Source organism: Cyprinus carpio, chromosome B22, assembly GCF_018340385.1.
Source record: "Cyprinus carpio isolate SPL01 chromosome B22, ASM1834038v1, whole genome shotgun sequence".
Lineage (NCBI taxonomy): Eukaryota > Metazoa > Chordata > Actinopteri > Cypriniformes > Cyprinidae > Cyprinus > Cyprinus carpio.
In genome coordinates, this window is record NC_056618.1 from 7,018,244 (window position 1) to 7,038,171 (window position 19,928).

General features: G+C 38.8%; 1 protein-coding gene across 6 annotated transcripts in view; it reads left to right on the plus strand.

Annotated features, from left to right (window-relative positions):
* LOC122141564 overlaps nucleotides 1-19,928 on the plus strand; it is a 181,540-nt gene that overhangs the window by 61,520 nt on the left and 100,092 nt on the right. For 2 of the 6 annotated variants that reach the window (XM_042749344.1, XM_042749339.1), the window contains 6 exons: nucleotides 1,663-1,971; nucleotides 2,528-2,995; nucleotides 4,028-4,345; nucleotides 12,527-12,855; nucleotides 13,264-13,599; nucleotides 15,460-15,571. In XM_042749344.1, the coding sequence (XP_042605278.1) occupies nucleotides 1,663-1,971; nucleotides 2,528-2,995; nucleotides 4,028-4,345; nucleotides 12,527-12,855; nucleotides 13,264-13,293 (1,454 nt within the window). In that variant the 3' untranslated portion in view covers nucleotides 13,294-13,599; nucleotides 15,460-15,571. Of the gene's footprint in view, nucleotides 1-1,662; nucleotides 1,972-2,527; nucleotides 2,996-4,027; nucleotides 4,346-12,526; nucleotides 12,856-13,263; nucleotides 13,600-13,840; nucleotides 14,294-15,459; nucleotides 15,572-19,928 lie in introns of those variants that run through there. The other 4 variants (XM_042749340.1, XM_042749343.1, XM_042749342.1 and 1 more) reach the window with 4 other exon arrangements.

Here is a 19,928-nt window from a genome sequence, read left to right on the forward strand (position 1 = left end):
CAGATTTTGGCTGTTTGTGCTGTGCAGATCGATCATTGTATGACATTCATAAGAGCTATAGAGAGCAGAGCAGATGGCTCCTTATGCATTAAAATCACTCTCTTGATACTTTGGTGTCATACAATGATCGGTACGCAGCGACGCTTCAAGTTGAATAAACGAACAAACACCTAACATGTACGTGTATTTATATTGCTTTGATCATTCTCTGTAGATCTCACCTTCTCACACGCCACGATTGGTTGATTATGTACCATACCTGCATGTTATTGGTCAAACTACTTTGTATGGTTTAGGCAATATAGAAATCCTGGCAAGGACGCGTCCTGGGAAAATGGCTCATATGGTCACCCTAAATTAGTGATGTTTTTCTGCTCTCTGTTTGCATGTGAATGTATTTTGTATGTATTAGGGCTGCACGATTAATCATTAAAAGATCGCAATCTCGATTCAGACACCCACGCAATCTCATTTCTAAAAAGACAACGATTCATAGAGTCTATTAAACCTTTGACAAAATCTTACCGGATCGTTCAAATCTGTGCTCACACTGCCGCAGACACAGAGAGAGCAGTTACCATGTTTGGTTAAGAAACATCTTCACAAACTGTCTTTACAACTACACAGCATTATTTCTGTCTGACAGTCATTCATATTATCACAGAAATACTTGGGTAAGGTTTATAGTTCAGATATACTGTAAACACTGATATAAATAGAGCAATGTTCTTCTGAAAATAACTGCGCTTCAAATAACGTTTGTGTCGATGGCATTGTTTCGCCACTAAGTGAAGACAAGTGACTTAAAAATGTGTTTGTCAATGAATTAATAATTCATTCAAGAGCATCGATCAAAAACGCTGATTCATCCAGTAATGAAACAAGTGAAGTAAAATAAATGTATTTATCGTCACCTTTGATCAATTTAAAGGATCCTTGCTAAATAAAAGTAATAATTTTTAAGTTATAATTGTATAATGTTAAAAGTGCTTATTTCAGATAAATGCTGAGCTTTCTATTCATCAAAGAATCCTGAAAAAAAATTACATTTACTGTACTTGTTTTAAATTATGATAATGATAATAATAATATTAATAAAAAAAATGTTTCTTGAACAGCAAATCAGCATATTAGAGTGATTTCTGAAGATCATGTGACACTGAAGACTGGAATAATGATGCTGAAAATAAATAAAATTTTATTCACAGGAATAAATAACATTTTAAAATATATTCCAATAGAAAGCAGTTATTTTAAATTGTAAAAATATTTCACAATGTTAATACTTTTGCTGTATTTTGGATCAAATAAATGCAGACTTGGTCAGCAGTAGAGACTTCTTTAAATAACATAAAAAATCTTACTATTCAAAATCTTTTTTGAAAAACTCATTGAAATAAATTAAACACTTTTAAATAGACTGCACTAATAATATTTTGTCACACATTATTTTGTTTTGTTCAGAATCGTGATCTGTATTTGAGACAAAAAAAAAAAAAAAATGTGATTCTCAATTTATCCAGAATCGTGCAGCTCTAGTATGTACAGTATTACATATTTCTCTATTCATACTGTTCATGATCTGTAGAAACACATTTTCACAGCACTTTCCTGTTGTGCAGTTTTGTTTGTCTTATAATTAACTGTTCATTTCTTCTCCAGGTAACGTTATGTCTGATGATAGAGACACATTCTTTGTGACGGAGGGAGATTCATTCACTCTAAAATATTATATGAGAGAAGAACTTTGGGATATTTGGATGTATCATGATGGCGAGAGATATTCAATCAGGTACTGTAGGCATCATAATTGGTGTATATCTGATTATGAGGGATTCGGAGACAGACTGGAAGGGAATCAAAATGGACCTCTGACCATCACAAACACAAAAGTCACAGACTCTGGAGATTATCGCATAGAAACCAGATTTGGGAATAGAATATTATACTCCTCTACTGTTGTTGTTCGTGGTGAGTCATTATGTTTAAAAGCAAGTTATGTACATTTAAATCTCATCATTAATGTATTTAAAGAAAGTCTCTGTTTTGGGTTTTGGTTATTTTTACTCTGAAGTATTTTAGCCATTTCGCTTTTCAATTGACCTCATAATTTTGTCAAAGATCCTTGTTTGTTTGCAATTAGGAATTAATAGGAATTAAGTCTCTGGATTTATTTCCAGAACATGATGCATGATCAGATACACTTAGACCAGGCCAGGACTGCAAGTGTGTGTATCTGGACAGAGCATTAGACAGCAGCCCTGTCTACTTCCACTCTCCAGATCATTTAACACATTTTCCTAAAGTATTATTATGGGTAATATTAATGTTCAAGTATTGTATGATGTTCATTAAGATGTTCAAGATCAAATGTGAGACTCGTGTATGTTTGTCTGACGAGTGAATGTGAGAATTAATGATGTTCTTCTGCTGTCACCAACCCACACTGTAGAAAAATACTTACACAGCATTTTCCTATTACACAATATTGTCTGTCTTACAATTAACTGTTGATTTTCTCTTTCAGGTTTTTTCAGTTTTGATACAGACGGAGTGTCAGTGATGGAGGGAGATTCAGTCACTCTACACACTGGTGTTCTATTGAACCAAGAAGAAAAGATTAGTGATCAAATTATACCAACAAAAAAGATTAGTGCTCAAATCAAAGTAACAGCGAAGATAAGATGGTATTTTAATAAATCTGCAATAGTTAGAATCTTAGGAGATCTCAGTTATATTTGTACAGATGTTCTGTGTAATAAAGGTAATGAGAGATTCAGAGACAGACTGAAGCTGGATCATCAGACTGGATCTCTGACCATCAGAGACATCAGAACCACAGACTCTGGACTTTATGATCTACTGATCAACTGGGACAACAATCACAGCAGCAGCAGCAGCAGCAGCAGCAAAAGAAGAATAGAAAGCTGGCAAAGAAGGAGCAGGATGTGGCGCAGAACGAGCAATACCAAGATCTTCATCGTTGCTGTTCATGGTGAGTCAATATGTTCGAAAGCGATCCTTGTATATTTAACATCATGTTGTGTTTAGTGATATTTTTGGCTGTGACATTCAGAGGTGATTTTTCTATTTGCCTGTATTTTAATTCACATATAGAGAGAGAATTCCTTCAAAAACACATTTACTGAACTACACACTTAAATGTTTGGAACTGAATGGAATGATTTATCACAATCCAAACTTTATTTCTATGAATGGTTTTGTCATCATCAAGACTGATCCGAGTCTCCAGTATCTTATTTCTTTGAACTCTATTCAATTGTTTGTATATACAAAAATATTTTTGCTGCTTGTTAAATTTAGTGAATTAATATCCAAAATACCTTAAAAGGCGATGATCGATCTGATTCCAACAAAATAAGACACTTGAGTCTGTGACTAAAAGTTTGAATAGTTATGAGTGATTCCGTACTTTTGATCACTGTAGTGCCTCCATCAGGCTGATCGGGGCAAGCCATTGTGACACTGAAGACCCTAAAAATAACCCTTGTCTGTAAGGTCTGCTAAAAACTAGTTTCAGTTTGAAGGCTAGAGCAGAACTGTAACATTTGTGTCTATTAAGCATATTGTTGTATAATTCTGTGAGTTCTTAGTTTTAACAGCTTAGATTGATTAAAGTGCTGCCATTCAGCCAATGGAGATGACTGTTTCCTACTCTCACTATCTCTGATAAGCTTCTCTGGACATCAGTTTTAACTGTCTATCGTTTCATCCTCACTGACATTTAGTTCATCAACCAAAGTGGCAAGATAATTTGGTGTTAATCAAAAGTATGTTAAATGTGTTCATAACTAACGTGAACTAACATTCTTTCATGACTTTCAGTCCAAAAAGCAACATGAAAGTCACTTTTCTATGCACAGTTATTATTGTGTAACTTTTTTTTTTTTTCCTGCAGTAAAAGTCGTCACCTTTATTTATATAGCGCTTTATAAGATATTGATTGTGTCAAAGCAGCTTTACAGTGCTAAAAAGATCTTCAAGCAGCTGTTGGTTTGTGTTTCAGGTGTCTCTGATGCTGAACGACACGAAATGAAGAGAAAGTCAGTGAAGGAGGGAGAATCTGTTACTTTAGACACTCGCGTAATAAAAAACCCACATAATTCGATAACATGGTATTTTAATGACATTGGCATCGCTGTAATCACTAGAGATCAGAGTGAAATCTGTTCAGTTGATAGATACAGAGACAGACTGAAGCTGGATCATCAGACTGGATCTCTGACCATCACAAACATCACAAACACAGACTCTGGACTTTATAAACTTCAGATCAGGAGCAGCAGATTCACCATCATGAGGAGCTTCATTGTTTCTGCTGTTAGTGAGTAAAATTAATTCATGATACTCAGTAATTATTTCCATCTTTGATCTCTTATACAAGTGGATAAAAAAAGTATACACCCCTTGTTAAGACAGTATTTTTTTTATAAAGATCTTTATTAATTATAAAGATTCAGTGTTCATAATTATCAATACAATTTTTTTATGCTTTTTTTTTTTTCAAGTCTGTCCACTATTTTATTTTATTTTATTTTATTTTTTGGACAGTCAGTGTAAAGTCGACTCCAGCACATCCCAAAGACTTTCAACGGGGTTAAAGTCAGGAATCTGTGGTGACAGTCTCTCACAATTTAAGCCTGATGAATCTCAGTAGATAGTCCACAGCTAGCTGTGCATTTAAGTGTTTGAATGCGCTCCTCAGTCAGAGACAGCACCTCCGCTTCTTGTGTGATCTAATCAATGTTTGTTTATCCTGTTCCTGCTGAAGACTGCTGAAGAGGATTGACGAGCTTGTGGGGTGGGCGAGGATGAAGATCAAACCCGCCAAATCACGCAGCCTGTCCCTCAGGAAAGGGGTTAGGAGCGACCATACCATCTGTGTCGCAGGTGGGGAAGGAAATCCCTTTTCCTGGCAAATCAGCCTGTCCGTAGCCTGGGTCGCATCTATACAGCATACCTCTCTGGCAGATGGGGGACGCAGATGGCCTCGCTAGGATCAATCAGAGCCAGCTCCCTGGCAAGTATAAAGTATGGAGTTACCAGTTCATACTGTACCCGAGGGTGATGTGGCCTATGAAGATGAGCGAAGTTCCCTCCTTGGTGGCAGACAAGATGGATGGGCTAGCAAATTCATTCATCAGGAAGTGGTTGGGTCTGCCAAGGTGCCTATCAGACGTAGGTCTCTTCAGCAGGAACACAGTACAGCTGCCACTGCGATCCATTGGCATGGGATATAAGCAGGAGACGGCTCGGATGGTGCTGGAGCAGAGGGAATCCACTGACCAACTAGTGAGGGCAGCTGGCACAACTATACGGACAGGGAGGAAGTGGAAAGCCCAGGAAGAGGTTGACAGGGCAATTAGCAGGTTGAAACTTTGTGAAGTAGTCGGCAGAGTCCAGGAGGGACGATCAGGCCTTGGGAGGAGCGAGACCCCCCTCTTCTAGTCAAAGGCCTCCAAGGAAGAGCGGAGAGCCATGGTGGTAGCAGAAGTGACAAGGACCGAGCAAGAGAGCGCATCAACATCAAGGCGGTGTCTCAGAGCCAGCAGGCACTCTGGATGTCGTCGGAAGGTGTCACAGATAGGCATTTTGTCACGGTCTGATCTGTGGAAGATCCCCCAAGCCAGGCTCAGCTTCCTGATTAGATCCACCTATGACACCCTAACCTTGTCCCAGAAACCTCCACCAGTGGTTCGGCGCTGAAGAACGTTGCCCCCTTTACGGTGCTAGCAATGCAAGCCTCCAGCACATCCTGTCAGGATGTAAGACAGCACTGTCTCAAGACCGCTACAGGTGACGACACAATCTGGTATTGAGGAAACTAGCAGAGGTGGCAGAGTCATGCAGACAGGAAGCTAATAGTAGACCTTCCATGCCAATGAGAAGTCCCATCCTGTTTGCAAGGGCCGGAGAGAAAGTTAACCACCATCACCAGAGAGTGACATCTAGAGCCCTCTCATCTGGCAGGGAGTGGAACATGAGGGTTGACCTGGGGAGGCAGCTACAATTCCCCAGAGAGATTGTAGAAACTTCGCTATGACCAGATTTGATCATTTGGTCAGAACCAACTAAGACCATTTTGTTAGTGGAGCTCACTGTTCCATGGGAGGAGGGTATGGAGGGTATGTTGGCGACCAACAAGCGGAAGCATGCCAAGTATGCAGACCTAGTAGAAGACTGCAGAGAGGCTGGCTGGAAAGCCACCATGTGTCCCGTCGAAGTGGGATGCAAGGGCTTCGTTGGGTCCTCAACGGTTCGTCTGCTCCGCGAAATGGAATGTACAGGAGCAGGGTGTCGAAAAGCCATTATAGAACTGGCAGAGGAGGCAGAGAGGGGCAGCTTTTGGCTGTGGCTGAGGAGGACAAATAGGGGTTTGGGGGCCAAGTAACATCTAGGGCATCAGCAGGGGGTGGCAGGGAGTGATCCCTGCCATCCCTCCGCCACCAGGAGATGTACTGGGGTTAAAGGAGCGAAACATCCATGATTGGTGGTCCCCAGCTGACGACCCGTTTTATGCCCAAGAAGTGGAGTACACCAGCACAAGGCACCGGTGGAGGTGAGTCAGGCAGCAATGCCAAGCAGGTCGATCATCAGCCTATATTTCGATAAGTTCAATCTGGAGGTATCCAGTGACTACTGTGAAAGGGCAGTTGGCTGGAGGACATCCAGGAGAGACTGGATGACTGCAGGAAAGTCTGCATCAGAAGTGGCAGGCTAGTTACCTTATCCACCGGCCCTTAACAGGACACCCTAAATAAACTACGAAAACGAATAAAGGAAAACAACCCGGTGGCCCTCCGAGAGGTGGGGTGGAAGAAGGGCCAAACCAGACAGACTTCATGGTAATGACTGGAATGAACATAGGCAAAGATTTAAAGTTTTTGAGAAGATGCAGGTGTGGATGGGAGAAAGTTACTACCGTCAGAGGTTTAAGAATTCAACAGGGAAAGAAGAAGTGTCAAGTGGGGGGCCAGCAGCAACATTGCTCTGCAACTGCAGGTCAGACAAGTGGAGCCCAAAGCCAGGTCGCTAACCACAGCGCCGAGGGTTCCAGCGTTGCTGAGGGAAGGCAGGTAGAGGACACAGGAGAGTCGTTGGTTGAAACGTAATCCTCTGAGGGTGGCACAGGAGAAGACATCATTAGGAATCTATCATCACACCCTAGCAACCAGGGGCTAGACCAGAGGACAGAGAGGAAAGAACCTGGGCGGAGGCAGCCAGTCAAATGGCCGAAAGCAAATGAGGTGGCAGTGTGGCAGCAGCTTGATGAGGACCTCAGCATCATTCTGGAGCAGTCATTGCGTGGCCAGGTGGAAACCAAGCTGAATCGCATCAGAGACATCCTGTACGAGGAGTGTAGAAGCAGGTTCGGAGTAGTGGCTGGGAAGCAAAAGGGTGTAAAGCAAAAGGGGAGGAGGTAGAGAGAGATTGAGCTACTCATGAAGAGGTGTCGCCATCTTCGAAAGCAATGGAGGAAGGCAAGCAAAGAGGAGAAGGAGGGCCTGAAGCCACTGTGGGAGGAGGTGAAGAAGAACCTAGCTAGCCTTCAAAGGGTAGAGCGCATCCGTAAATGCAGAAGGCAGAAGGACAAGGAGAGGAGTAACTTCTTCAAAAACCCCTTCAAGCATGCGAGACAGCTACTGGAGGATAAGAGAAATGGGAAGCTGGAGGTTACACAACTACAGCTGGAGATTTTCATCAGGGAGCAGTACAGTGACCCAGCGGAGTCAAGCTGTACAAGTACTGCCCAGGGGTCCGGAAATATCTGTGGAAGCTCCTGAGAGTGGTCTGGAAAAACAAAGTCATCCCTTCAGAGTGGCAACGAGAAGGGGTGAAACGATTAGTCGACATTATGGACAATCCCAACAGTAAAAAATTGTTGACAAATATTTTTGTTGTCGTGTATTCGTTTGATTTAATTTGACCTAATTTGACCTAATTTAGAGCCTGCAATAATGCGGTTTGAACAGTGTGGCACTGTAGCGCAAGACCGTAATTCAGCCCTCCTCGATGCAATTCAAGAGAAGAAGAGATACAGTGTGAAAGCAGAAGTTAAAAATGCATCTTATTACACCAATGTGAATGTTTGCACGAGCTCGGTAAAGCATTCACGTCATGTCTATAGTATCAAGCAGCTTTACGGTATTAAACATTATTATTAAATATTTGATTAAAGTGATAGTTTGGTTTGCAGAGATCAAAGCTTAATCTAGCTCAGGACTGTTTTGATTATCATAACCCAGTAGGGTATTTTAAGAGAAATTACTCTTCTTTTTTTTTTTTTTTTTTTTTTTTTTTTTTTAAACAAGTCTGCATTTATTTGATCCAAAATACAGCAAAAACAGTAATATTGTGCAATATTTTTTACGATTTTAAATAACTGCTTTCTATTTGAATATATTTTAAAATGTAATGTATTCTTGTGATCAAAGCTGAATTTTCTCCAGTCTTCAGTGTCACATGATCTTCAGAAATAATTCTAATATGATGATTTGCTGCTCAAGAAACATTTTCTGATTATTATTATCATCAATATTTAAAACAGTTGAGTAATTTTTTTTTTCAGGATTCTTTGATGAATATAAAGATCCGGATATCAGAATTTATCTGAAATAAAAAGCTTTTGTAACATTATACGCAATACCATTCAGAAGCTTGGAGTCAATATCATTTTTTTTTTTTTTTTTATATTGGGGTGTGGGGGGTTGTTGGGGTTATTGTAGAAATTACTACTACTATTTAGCAAGGATGCTTTAAATAGACATTTATAATGTTACAAAAGATTTCTATTTCAAATAAATGCTGATCTTCTGAACTTTCTATTCATCAAAGAAACCTGAAAAAAATATATTCAGCTGTTTTCAACAACAACAACAACAATAATAATAATAATATTTTTTTTTTTTTGAGCAGCAAATCAGTATATTATAATGATTTCTGAAGGATCATGTGACTGGAGTAATGATGCTAAAAATTCAGACTTGAAATCACAGGAATAAATTACATTTTAAAATATATTCAAATAAAAACAGTTATTTTAAATAGTAAAAAAATCTTTCAAAATGTTACTGTTTTGCTGTACTTTGGATCAAATACATGCAGGCTTGATGAGCAGAAGACACTTCTTTAAAAACAATGTTACTGTTCAGAAATGTTTGAATGGTAGTGTATCTTGTGAATAAAATTGTTTATCCAAAATTTAAACATCTAATCACTTACCTTTATTTTGTTTCTTATCCATATTATATACTTACGAAAGGAGATGTTAGGCAGAATGAGCTGTGTGTGTCAAATATATTTATTTGTATAAATTAATTGTATAATAATTGTAATTACATAATATTATTTCCCAAAGCTGAAGTGATTAGACTATCTTTTATTTATGTATAACAGTATTTTTACTAATTGCAAGAGATTAATAATCTATCAAATTCTATTGATTAAGCAGTGAAATAATCGGCGATTAGTCGATTAATCGTTCTAATAATCGTTAGATTAATCGACTATCAAAATAATTGTTTGTTACAGCCCTAGCAACGAGCTGTCAAAGTGTTCATCCCGAAGGAAACAAACTCTACCACCATTAGCCAGTTTAGGAGCATTGCACTCCTGAATGTTGAAGGCAAGATTTTCTTCTCCATCCTGGCCAAGAGGTTGACTACCTAGCTCATAAGGAATGGGTACATCAATACCAGCTGCCAGAAGGCAGGCATGCCAGGCTTCCCAGGGTGCGTGGAACACTCTGCAGTCATATGGGAGCAGATACAGAGAGCAAAAAGGGATAGAGGTGACTTGCACGTGGTGTGACTGGATCTTGCTAATGCACATGGGTCCGTCCCCCATCATCTTATTGAGTACGCCTTGGACTTTTTCCATGTCCCTGTCTGCATTCGTGACTTGGTGGCCAATTACTTTGAGGACATCAAGATGTGCTGTACCCATCAGGACTTCACAACAGGATGGCAACAGCTAGAAGTGGGCATTGCCATGGGATGTTCGATCTCTCCCATCCTGTTTGTAGCAGTTTCCGAGGTTATCCTGAGTGGAGCAAGGGCAGTGGTTGGAGTCATGAAGCTACCTTCAGGCAAAAGGCTACCACCAGTGAGAGGTTATATGGATGACATTACCACCATTCTCCAGAAAGCAGCGTGCACAAAAAGACTGCTGAAGAGGATTGACGAGCTTGTGGGGTGGGCGAGGTTAAAGATCAAACCCGCCAAATCACGCAGCCTGTCCCTCAGGAAAGGGGTTAGAAGCGACCATACCATCTTTGTCGCAGGTGGGGAAGGAATCCCTTTGCTGGCAAATCAGCCTGTCCGTAGCCTGCAATACAGCAGACCTCTCTGATAAGCAGATGGGGGAAACAGTGAGGAAGCAGCTCGCAGATGGCCTCGCTAGGATCAATCAGAGCCAGCTCCCTGGCAATTATAAAGTATGGAGTTACCAGTTCATACTGTACCCGAGGGTGATGTGGCCTCTGAAGATGAGCGAAGTTCCCTCCTCAGTGCCAGAAAAGATGGATGGGCTAGCAAATTCATTCATCAGGAAGTGGTTGGGTCTGCCGAGATGCCTATCAGACGTAGGTCTCTTCGGCAGTAACACACTACAGCTGCCACTGCGATCCATTGGCATTGGATATAAGCAGGAGAAGGCTCGGATGGTGCTGGAGCAGAGGGAATCCACTGACCAACTAGTGAGGGCAGCTGGCACTACTATACGGACAGGGAGGAAGTGGAAAGCCCAGGAAGAGGTCGACAGGGCAATTAGCAGGCTGAAACATCGTGAAGTAGACGGCAGAGTCCAGGAGGGACGAGCAGGCCTTGGGAGGAGCGAGACCCCCCTCTTCTGGTCAAAGGCCTCCAAGGAAGAGCGGAGAGCCATGGTGGTGGCAGAAGTGATAAGGACCGAGCAGGACCGCCTCAACATCAAGGCGGTGTCTCAGAGCCGGCAGGCACTCTGGATGTCGTCGGAAGGCGTCACAGATAGGCGTTTGTCATGGTCTGATCTGTGGAAGATCCCCCAAGCCAGGCTCAGCTTCCTGATTAGATCCACCTATGACAACCTACCATGTCCCAGAAACCTGCACCAGTGGTTCGGCGCTGAAGAACGTTGCCCCCTTTGCGGTGCTAGCAATGCAGGCCTCCAGCATATCCTGTCAGGATGTAAGACAGCATTGTCTCAAGGCTGCTACAGGTGGCGACACGATCTGGTGTTGAGGAAATTAGCAGAGGTGGCAGAGTCATGCAGACAGGAAGCTAATAGTAGACCTTCCGCGCCAACGAGAAGTCCCATTCTGGTTGCAAAGGCCGGGGAGAAGGTTAACCACCATCACCAGAGAGTGACATGTAGAGCTCTCTCATCTGGCAGGGAGTGGAACATGAGGGTTGACCTGGGGAGGCAGCTCCAATTCCCCAGAGAGTTTGTAGAAACTTTGCTCCGGCCAGATTTGATCATTTGGTCAGAACCAACTAAGACCATCTTGTTAGTGGAGCTCACTGTCCCATGGGAGGAGGGTATGGAGGCCGCCAACGAGCGGAAGCGTGCCAAGTATGCAGACCTAGTAGAAGACTGCAGAGAGGCTGGCTGGAAAGCCACCATGTGTCCCGTCGAAGTGGGATGCAGGGGCTTCGTTGGGTCCTCAACGGTGTGCCTGCTCCGCGAAATGGGATGTACATTAGCAGGGTGTCGAAAAGCCATTACAGAATTGGCAGAAGAGGCAGAGAGGGGCAGCTTTTGGCTGTGGCTGAGGAGGACGTATAGGGGTTGGGGGCCAAGTAACATCTAGGTCATCAGCAGGGGGTGGCAGGGAGTGATCCCTGCCATCGCTCCGCCACCAGGAGATGTACTGGGGTTAAAGGAGCGAAACATCCATGATTGGTGGTACCCAGCTGACGACCCGTTTTATACCCAAGAAGTGGAGTACACCAGCACAAGGCACCAGTGGAGGTGCGTCAGGCAGCAATGCCCAGCAGGTCGACCATCAGCCTGTATTTCGATAAGTTCCAAAGTTATATCTTGGGTTCTGAGTTTTCTATTCCATTTGAGTTTTGTGAATAAAAAAGACACTGCTGTGACTAAATCCAGCCCTTTATATTGTTTATAAATAAATACAGCAGTCATTGAAAAAAATATTATATAAGAAGATTATTTTTCTTACCACTGAATTCCAATGGAATTCTTATGTGACCCTGGACCACAAAACCAGTCATTGATGTATGGTTTATTATGACAGGACAATATTTGGCTGAGATACAACTATCTAAAAAATCTGAAGGTGCAAAAAAAAAAAAAAAATATATATATATATATATATATATATATATATATATAGATATATATATATATATATATATATATATATATATATAGATATATATATATATATATATATTTTCTGATCTACTTTTCTTAGATACATTTTTACAGTAGGAAATTGACAAAATATTTTCATGGAACATGGTCTTTTATTTGACCTGTAATGAACTGTTGATTTCTTCTTCAGGTTATTCTGTTGATTCAGGCAAAGTATCAGTGATGGAGGGAGATTCAGTCACTTTACACACTGATGTTGAAACAAACCAACAAGAAGAGATTAGATGGCGTTTTAATAAGATTCTCATCGCTGAAATCAGTGGAGATCTCAGTTTTATCTGTACAGATGTTCAGTGTAATAATGAAGGTACTGAGAGATTCAGAGACAGACTGAAGCTGGATCATCAGACTGGATCTCTGACCATCAGAGACATCAGAACCACAGACTCTGGAGATTATACACTAGAGATAAACAGCAGCAGCAGCATCCAGAGGAATGTCAGTTTTTTAGTGTCACTGGTGAGTCATTATGTTTTATGTCTTAAATCTCATCATTAAATTGTTTTTGTGATATTTTTCAGTGACATTCAGATGTGTTTTTCCTCTTTCATATGAATTCACATAGCTATAGTTTACAGAATAGATAATTCCTTCAAAAACACATTGAAGTGAAATTTAATTCAAGTACAAGTTTAGTTCAGTATGTGTATATATATATATATATATATATATATATATATATATATATATATATATATATATATATATATATATATATATATAAAAAAAATTATAAATAATAATAAAAAATTCCCCATCGGCTAGTTTACACTGTTTTAACTCACATCCACAGTTCTTTCAAGTTGTGTAGTTTGTTTGTTGTTTTCAGCAAAAAGATCCTCCAGCAGCTGTTGGTTTGTGTTTCAGGTGTTTCTGCTGCTGAACGAGATGAAATGAAGAGAAAATCAGTGAAGGAGGGAGAATCTGTTACTTTAGACACTTATGTAATAAACAAACCAGACAATTTAATGTGGCATTTTAATGAAACTATAATCACTGGAGATCAGTGTAAAATCTATACAGATGTTCAGTGTAAAGATGCTGAAGAGAGATTCAGAGACAGACTGAAGCTGGACAATCAGACTGGATCTCTGACCATCACAAACACCAGAACCACAGACTCTGGACTTTATAAACTACAGATCACCAGCTACAGTACAATCCGTGTCACCAGTGTAAAGAGCTTCAGTGTTACTGTCACTGGTGAGTATCATTTAGTCATTCAGTGAACTTTCCCTTGAACAGTTTTACACTCCAGTTTGAAATGTTTAAATCAACCCAGTAAATATTTTCATTGTGGTTGAAAAAAAGTGATTAATAACTGAGGTTTAGACAGGTTGGACATTGGTCTTATGCTTGGGTTGTAACCATGCCTTCCTCCCCTCACATCAGTGTTATCATCAGATTATCAGTTGCCCAGTTATAATAATGCCTCTGTTCTCAGCTGACCGAACAGGAATATATTCTGCTGTTCTGATGTTCTTGGTAACATCTGCTGGACTAATTTACTATTGCAAGTGCAATTCAAGAAGGAAATTTGAGTGTTATATAGAGCTGATTTAACAAGATGGAAATAATTAAAGACATACACTGTATGTGTATATATATTAATAAGGGACTAAGATACAGAGGCAGACTGAAAGTGGATCAAAATTGATCTCTGGCAATCACAAACAACACAATCACAGACTCTGGTGATTACGATATACTGACCATCTGAATGACCGTTTAAAAGAAAGATCCTACCTTGTTGTTCGTGGTGAGTCATAATGTTTAAAAGCAAGTTATGTACATTTAAAATCACATCATTAATGTATTTAGAGAAAGTTCTTTGCATTTCAAAATAAACTTCTAAATGTCTGTTCAGTAGTCCCTATAACAGATGCCAATTTAATTTGTGGTGCTTCTATTTAAGGGTTAAAAATCTGTTTTGTTTTATTTTATTTTATTTTATTTTTTCCCAGCAAATCAGAAATCAGCAAATGTTGTACAAAATAAATTAACTAATCTTTGCTCCAATAAAATGTGCAATTTTATTTTATTATAAATTACATGTAATATTATGCTCTTTTACAAAGTCTTGATTTTGTTTTGGGGGTGTACTAGAACAGGCTTTCATACTAGGACTAGATTGTTCGAAAAACACATATTTGACATCATACCTAGAGATGCACTGAAACCGATAATGAGTTCCTGTACAAAAAAATAAAAATAAATAAAACAAACCTTCCTGTGGGGGGACAAAATAGAACTTTAAATAAATAAATTGTAATTAAATTGTCATTTATAAATTACAACTGTTGTTCTAAACAGTTAACTATAGCTATGATTTTATTAATACAGTTGTCCAATTGATTTTGTAGACTCAAGCATTCAGAAATCACACAAAATAAAATTAAGCAGTTTTATTACGATAAAACCATGGATAATTTTGGTAAGGGTTACGATGTCCTCATGTTTTTGTTGAAGAAATTAAAGAGACTGTAGCATTTCTATCGCAAAAAGGTTTCCAAAAATTAAATTAAGTGGATATTTGAATTAAATGTTTGGTCAATATTAAACAAGGATTTGATCATCATTTATGTGTAACAACAGCAATTCTCAGGTCTTTGGTGCACTTTGCAGGCATTTGTTATAACGTAGCTAAATTGTTAATTTTGTCTTACATTATGTAGCCTATTTTAATAGTGTTAATTAGATAAACCATATGATTATAATTAACCAATTACTTTGTTTTATAAAATACATTTTAAGTCATGAAAACCTAGAATGTTAAGTCAGTTGTGCCATTGGTGGTGGTGAAATTATTATGGACAATAAAGCACGTTACTAGCCTCAAGAGTCAAAAAAGTTTTACAGGATTATTATTCTAGCAACACTTTAAGTCAGTCTAGGAGATCATGGCTGATAGAAACAGCCATAATCACTTGACCACTGTTTTGGAAATTTCCAATTTAGGACTGGGGTCCCCTAATCACAATATTCCCAATTGTGTCTCACTGGGTAACTGTGATAATTAACCAGGTAAATTAAAAATTGATTTTGATGATCTACTTGTTGAAGGCATCCAAAGAGACTGGAGCCAGAAGGTCAAACGACAAAAGAAGAAAGACAAACGTCAAGAAAAACAGAAAAGAAGATCAGCTGATGGAGCAGAAGGAAGTTGTTTTTAGGATAAGAAGAATAATTCAATTTATGCGAAAACAAGAAGACATGAACAAGAAGATGAGAATGCTGAAAGAAATGATTGAATTGGTTAACTATAATTTACAGTCGTTGGTTAATTGGGTAATTGGTTAACATTGGTTAACTAGAGTTGCAGTCTCTTGCAAATGATATGAAAGGTTTGAGATTGCAAACTTCTGTTACAAAACCAGAAAAGCCTTAAAAGGTAACAGTGAGATATACAGTTTGTTAGATAGAAACCTTAAAAGGCAGTAATAAGAAATGCATGATGTTAAAATTTGCTCAACAGTTGAAACTGACACGTATGCTTGCTTTTTGCTAACTGAATGATGATTGTGCAAGGAAGTGCATCTTGCAACCACATTGCAGAATGGATTTTCTTTCTAAAAAGTTGTATTGTGATCTGATCAAAAAAGGGAGGATGATGCTGTGCAGTTTAGCAAGTTATTTGCTTAGTCTACGCCTTTAAGATTTTGTAACAGCTAAGAGAAAGATTAATTTGCTTTAATGGAAGAAAATAAAGCAGCAATTACTTAATATGTAAATGTGTTGAAGAGGGGTTGCCAAAAAAAGAAAATGTCATACTTCCTGTATCCATAGCAACCTGTCTGTGAGTGCATGCATGCGGATGTGTTAGTTTGTTTTTCACCGAAAAAGGCATCCGGAAGAAAGGATGTGTTGTTTTTGAGATGTTATTGTTTGAACACATCCCCTGCCGCATCTCGGGGTGAAGACTAATGCTTTTACTTTTGTTATTTTTACTTATGAGTTATTGTTTAAAATAAAGCGAAACATTTTAAATGATGATGCGTTTAAAGCTTTTAAACAAGTCTCTGAGTAATTTATTATGAGTAAAGGTATTATTGTAGTTTGTTCCTGATCCTGTATTACGAAGTTCCACAAAGACTCAACTGAGCTGAGCTGGACTCTGGTGGGAAGAAGTACGGAATAGAGGCTGACATTTTTATCGGGATTGGGAACATATTCACTATTAATCACGGGATTTGGACGGGACAGAAAAAAATGTCAGTGGGAGTGGGACCGGGAAAACACTTTGGTCCCCAACTTTATACACAGATATAGCCTACCTTTTATATAAATCAAACTAGGGGTGTGCGATATTACGATTTTTGTCTCCACGATCTGTTTTTGAAGAAATAGGCTATCGTAGTATCGTGCTATAGTGCACATTCTATCAGCTGCAGTTCTGGAGACTCGGTCATATACTGAACAACGCCACATGAATTCACAGCAGTGTTAACTCAGCGCAAAAGTTACTCTCTGAATGATGGCCCTGACTAGGGCCACACATGGGCCATAACCGGCCTGAATCTCAGCCAGGTAATCACCCTTAACTGGCCCTAAACTGGGCCAAAAGTGGTTTTATTATTGGTACCAATTCTCAGCCTTAAGTAAACCAGAATCCCCCAATCTGAGCCACACTTGAACTTTATATAGCCCAGACCCAACCCAGACAGCAAGCAGTATCGGCCCAGATGCGGCCCACATCTGGCCCGCATTGATTTCACGCAGGCCAGATGTGGGCCGGATCTGGGCCAACAATATATTGCTGTCTGGGAATATAGAAACTTAATATTTCATATTATTGCTTTGTATATGACTATAATTGCAATTATTAATTTTGTCACATGCTTTGGTAAACCAGACAGCAACATAGTGTCGGCCCAAATCCGGCCCGCGTGAAATACATGCGGGCCACATGTGGGCCAGATCTAGGACAACACTGCTTGCTGTCTGGGAATGTACACACAAACTATGCCAATAAAGTACATTAAACTGAATAGAAAATCTGACTTAAAACCCACACATCATGTAACGTAAAAAAAATGTATTGCATTGGTTTTTCTATTTATTGGATTTTTCTAAATAAAAATAAAATGTAAAAAATATTCTTAAATGCTTCACAGAAAAAAGCAAGTTATTAAGTTTTAGAACAACATGAGGTTGAGTAAATGACAAAATTGTAATATTGAGTGTATAAAGTATATACGTCTATAAGAGAAACGTAACAGATAGACATATGTAACTTAATCATAATTTATTGTGGATGTTTCAAAGAGCAGTACCACAGTAATCCAAATGACGATGCATTGCAGTTGCAGTCCTCTCAGGCAGAATATAATAGAATCGTGAGGAGCAGGGAATAATTTAAATTGTTAAACACTGAAAATACTATCCCTATCCACTCCATCAAGGCGCATGTTTCTCATTCAAAACACGCATCACCGGAAACACTGCATGTCGCAATCTATGACGAAACCGGCGAGAGCCAATGAGTGCTTGATATCACTACCGTAAAACTTGTTCTTAAACTTCTTAACAGCACATTTTTTTAAATTGTTACTATAGCTACAGAGGAAGCAGATAAATGTTGCTGATGAATGCGGTTTGAATTTGAATCTATTCCTCACACCAAGCATCACATGGATACAGAGGATGTAAATAAAAATTAAATACTTTCATGATCATTTTATTTAATGCTAGTGCATGAAAGCATACTAATAAAAATGATGTGGCCCATGGTAAACCAAATAAGAATAATAATATAAAATTTAATAAAATTATAATTAAGTGCAGTTTAATGCACTTGACTGATTTGCATAATTTTGAAATGATAATGTTTTATTCTGTTTTGACTTGCCATTTCAAAGACTACATTTTAACAATACTTTACTTCATTAAAATGTCTGTGATCATTTAACCATTATCATGCAATATTGTATTTATCTTGTTTATCATGGGTCACATAATATGCTGCCAGATCTTAGCCTGATTTGGGCCAGTGTGATTCTGACTGGAGCGAGGAGCGGACTTTTTAAAAGTCAGAGCGTCGTGGTTCTTACTCGCTCCAAGAGTGCTCCACCACCGCTCGATCACGAGTGGATCTCTCCATTCAGAAGGTTATAAATGACAGCAATAGCCGAGCGGGAAGTTAAAGGCTAGTTCTAAAGAAGTTTGTCTGTTCCTTTTATTGAATATTTTTGGGTTAAAGCATGATTTAAACAGATTCAGCACATTCATATACGCAGTCGCTATTGCCATAATGCATTTTTTTTAAATCTTACAGTGCTACTTCATCTGATTTTGAATAAGCAGAAAACTGTAAGAAATGTATCAATCTGTAGATAAAATAACTGATGAAAATGTACTGTTATTTTCATCACAAGCAGGAATTATACCTTTTAATGCTGACAATGTTATTAGTTTGGCGTATGATAGGAAAAAAAAAGTTTGCACACAATAGCCTTGAAACTCTCCTGTTATTTTATTTATTTATTTTAATATAGGCTACGTTATGAACATAACATTGAAATACAAACATACTGAAATACTTTATCCATGGATGAAGGCGGAGCGGTGTTTGGTATCAGTAAGTGCGGAGCGGAGTGATTATTAAATGCTCGGAGTGCAGAGGGAAATTGTTGTTAAAATACTCCGTCATTTTTGGTCATACAGATAAAAGTAATCAATCTTTCAAATCTGTATAGGCTTTTTTGTGTGCACTCAGAATAACAACGAAACGCTGTGCTTCTGTAAAATAATTAAAGCAAACAAAATGCGGTTTTCTGCCGTCTGGGTCATGTGAACTTGAAAGAGAAACTTTGAAACTGTGTGTATGAAAAATAAATCTATAGTGAGTGAAATGTCTACATTCAAAAAAAAAAAAAAAAAAAAATAGAAAACGTGTGGGTTATGGATGATTTACATGGAATTTAATGTGTGTATTTTTATTTTATTTTTTTTTACTGTAACTGACAGATTCCGGCCAAAAATAAAAATAAAATACAACCCGGGAGTGGGCGCTAACGGGAGTCATTTTTCCAGGATTGAAATGGGACTGGATTTTCCCCCAGTTTTTTGCAGGAGTGGGACGGGACAGATTGTATGTATTTATCTTTAGTCAGAAAGAAATCACACAACACCACCCACATAAATATTGCTATGACAGATGTATCATAAAGACACAGATATAGCAATCAAACAAAACGTAAAGTTCAAAAGTCAAGGGTCATGAGCTCAACTAAAGCAAACACTGATCTCCCCAATGGTGACATCAAACAAAACAGTACAACATCATCATCTAAATCCCTGTAATTCTCAATAAGATCTTTTGATCTCTGATCTCTGATCTGACAGAAATAAAGTCAATCTGGATAGTAATGTGTGAAACTGGTAAAGCTGTTTGTTGATTGTTTAAATCTTCAGTTGATTTCATCTAAGGCTGTGGCTGAAGTCAGCTGTAGTTCTTGTGTTTGTCTTGTTTCGCTTTTCTTCAGTGATTCTGCTCGTTAACAGCAGCTGTTCATCAGTGTCTGAATTCACAC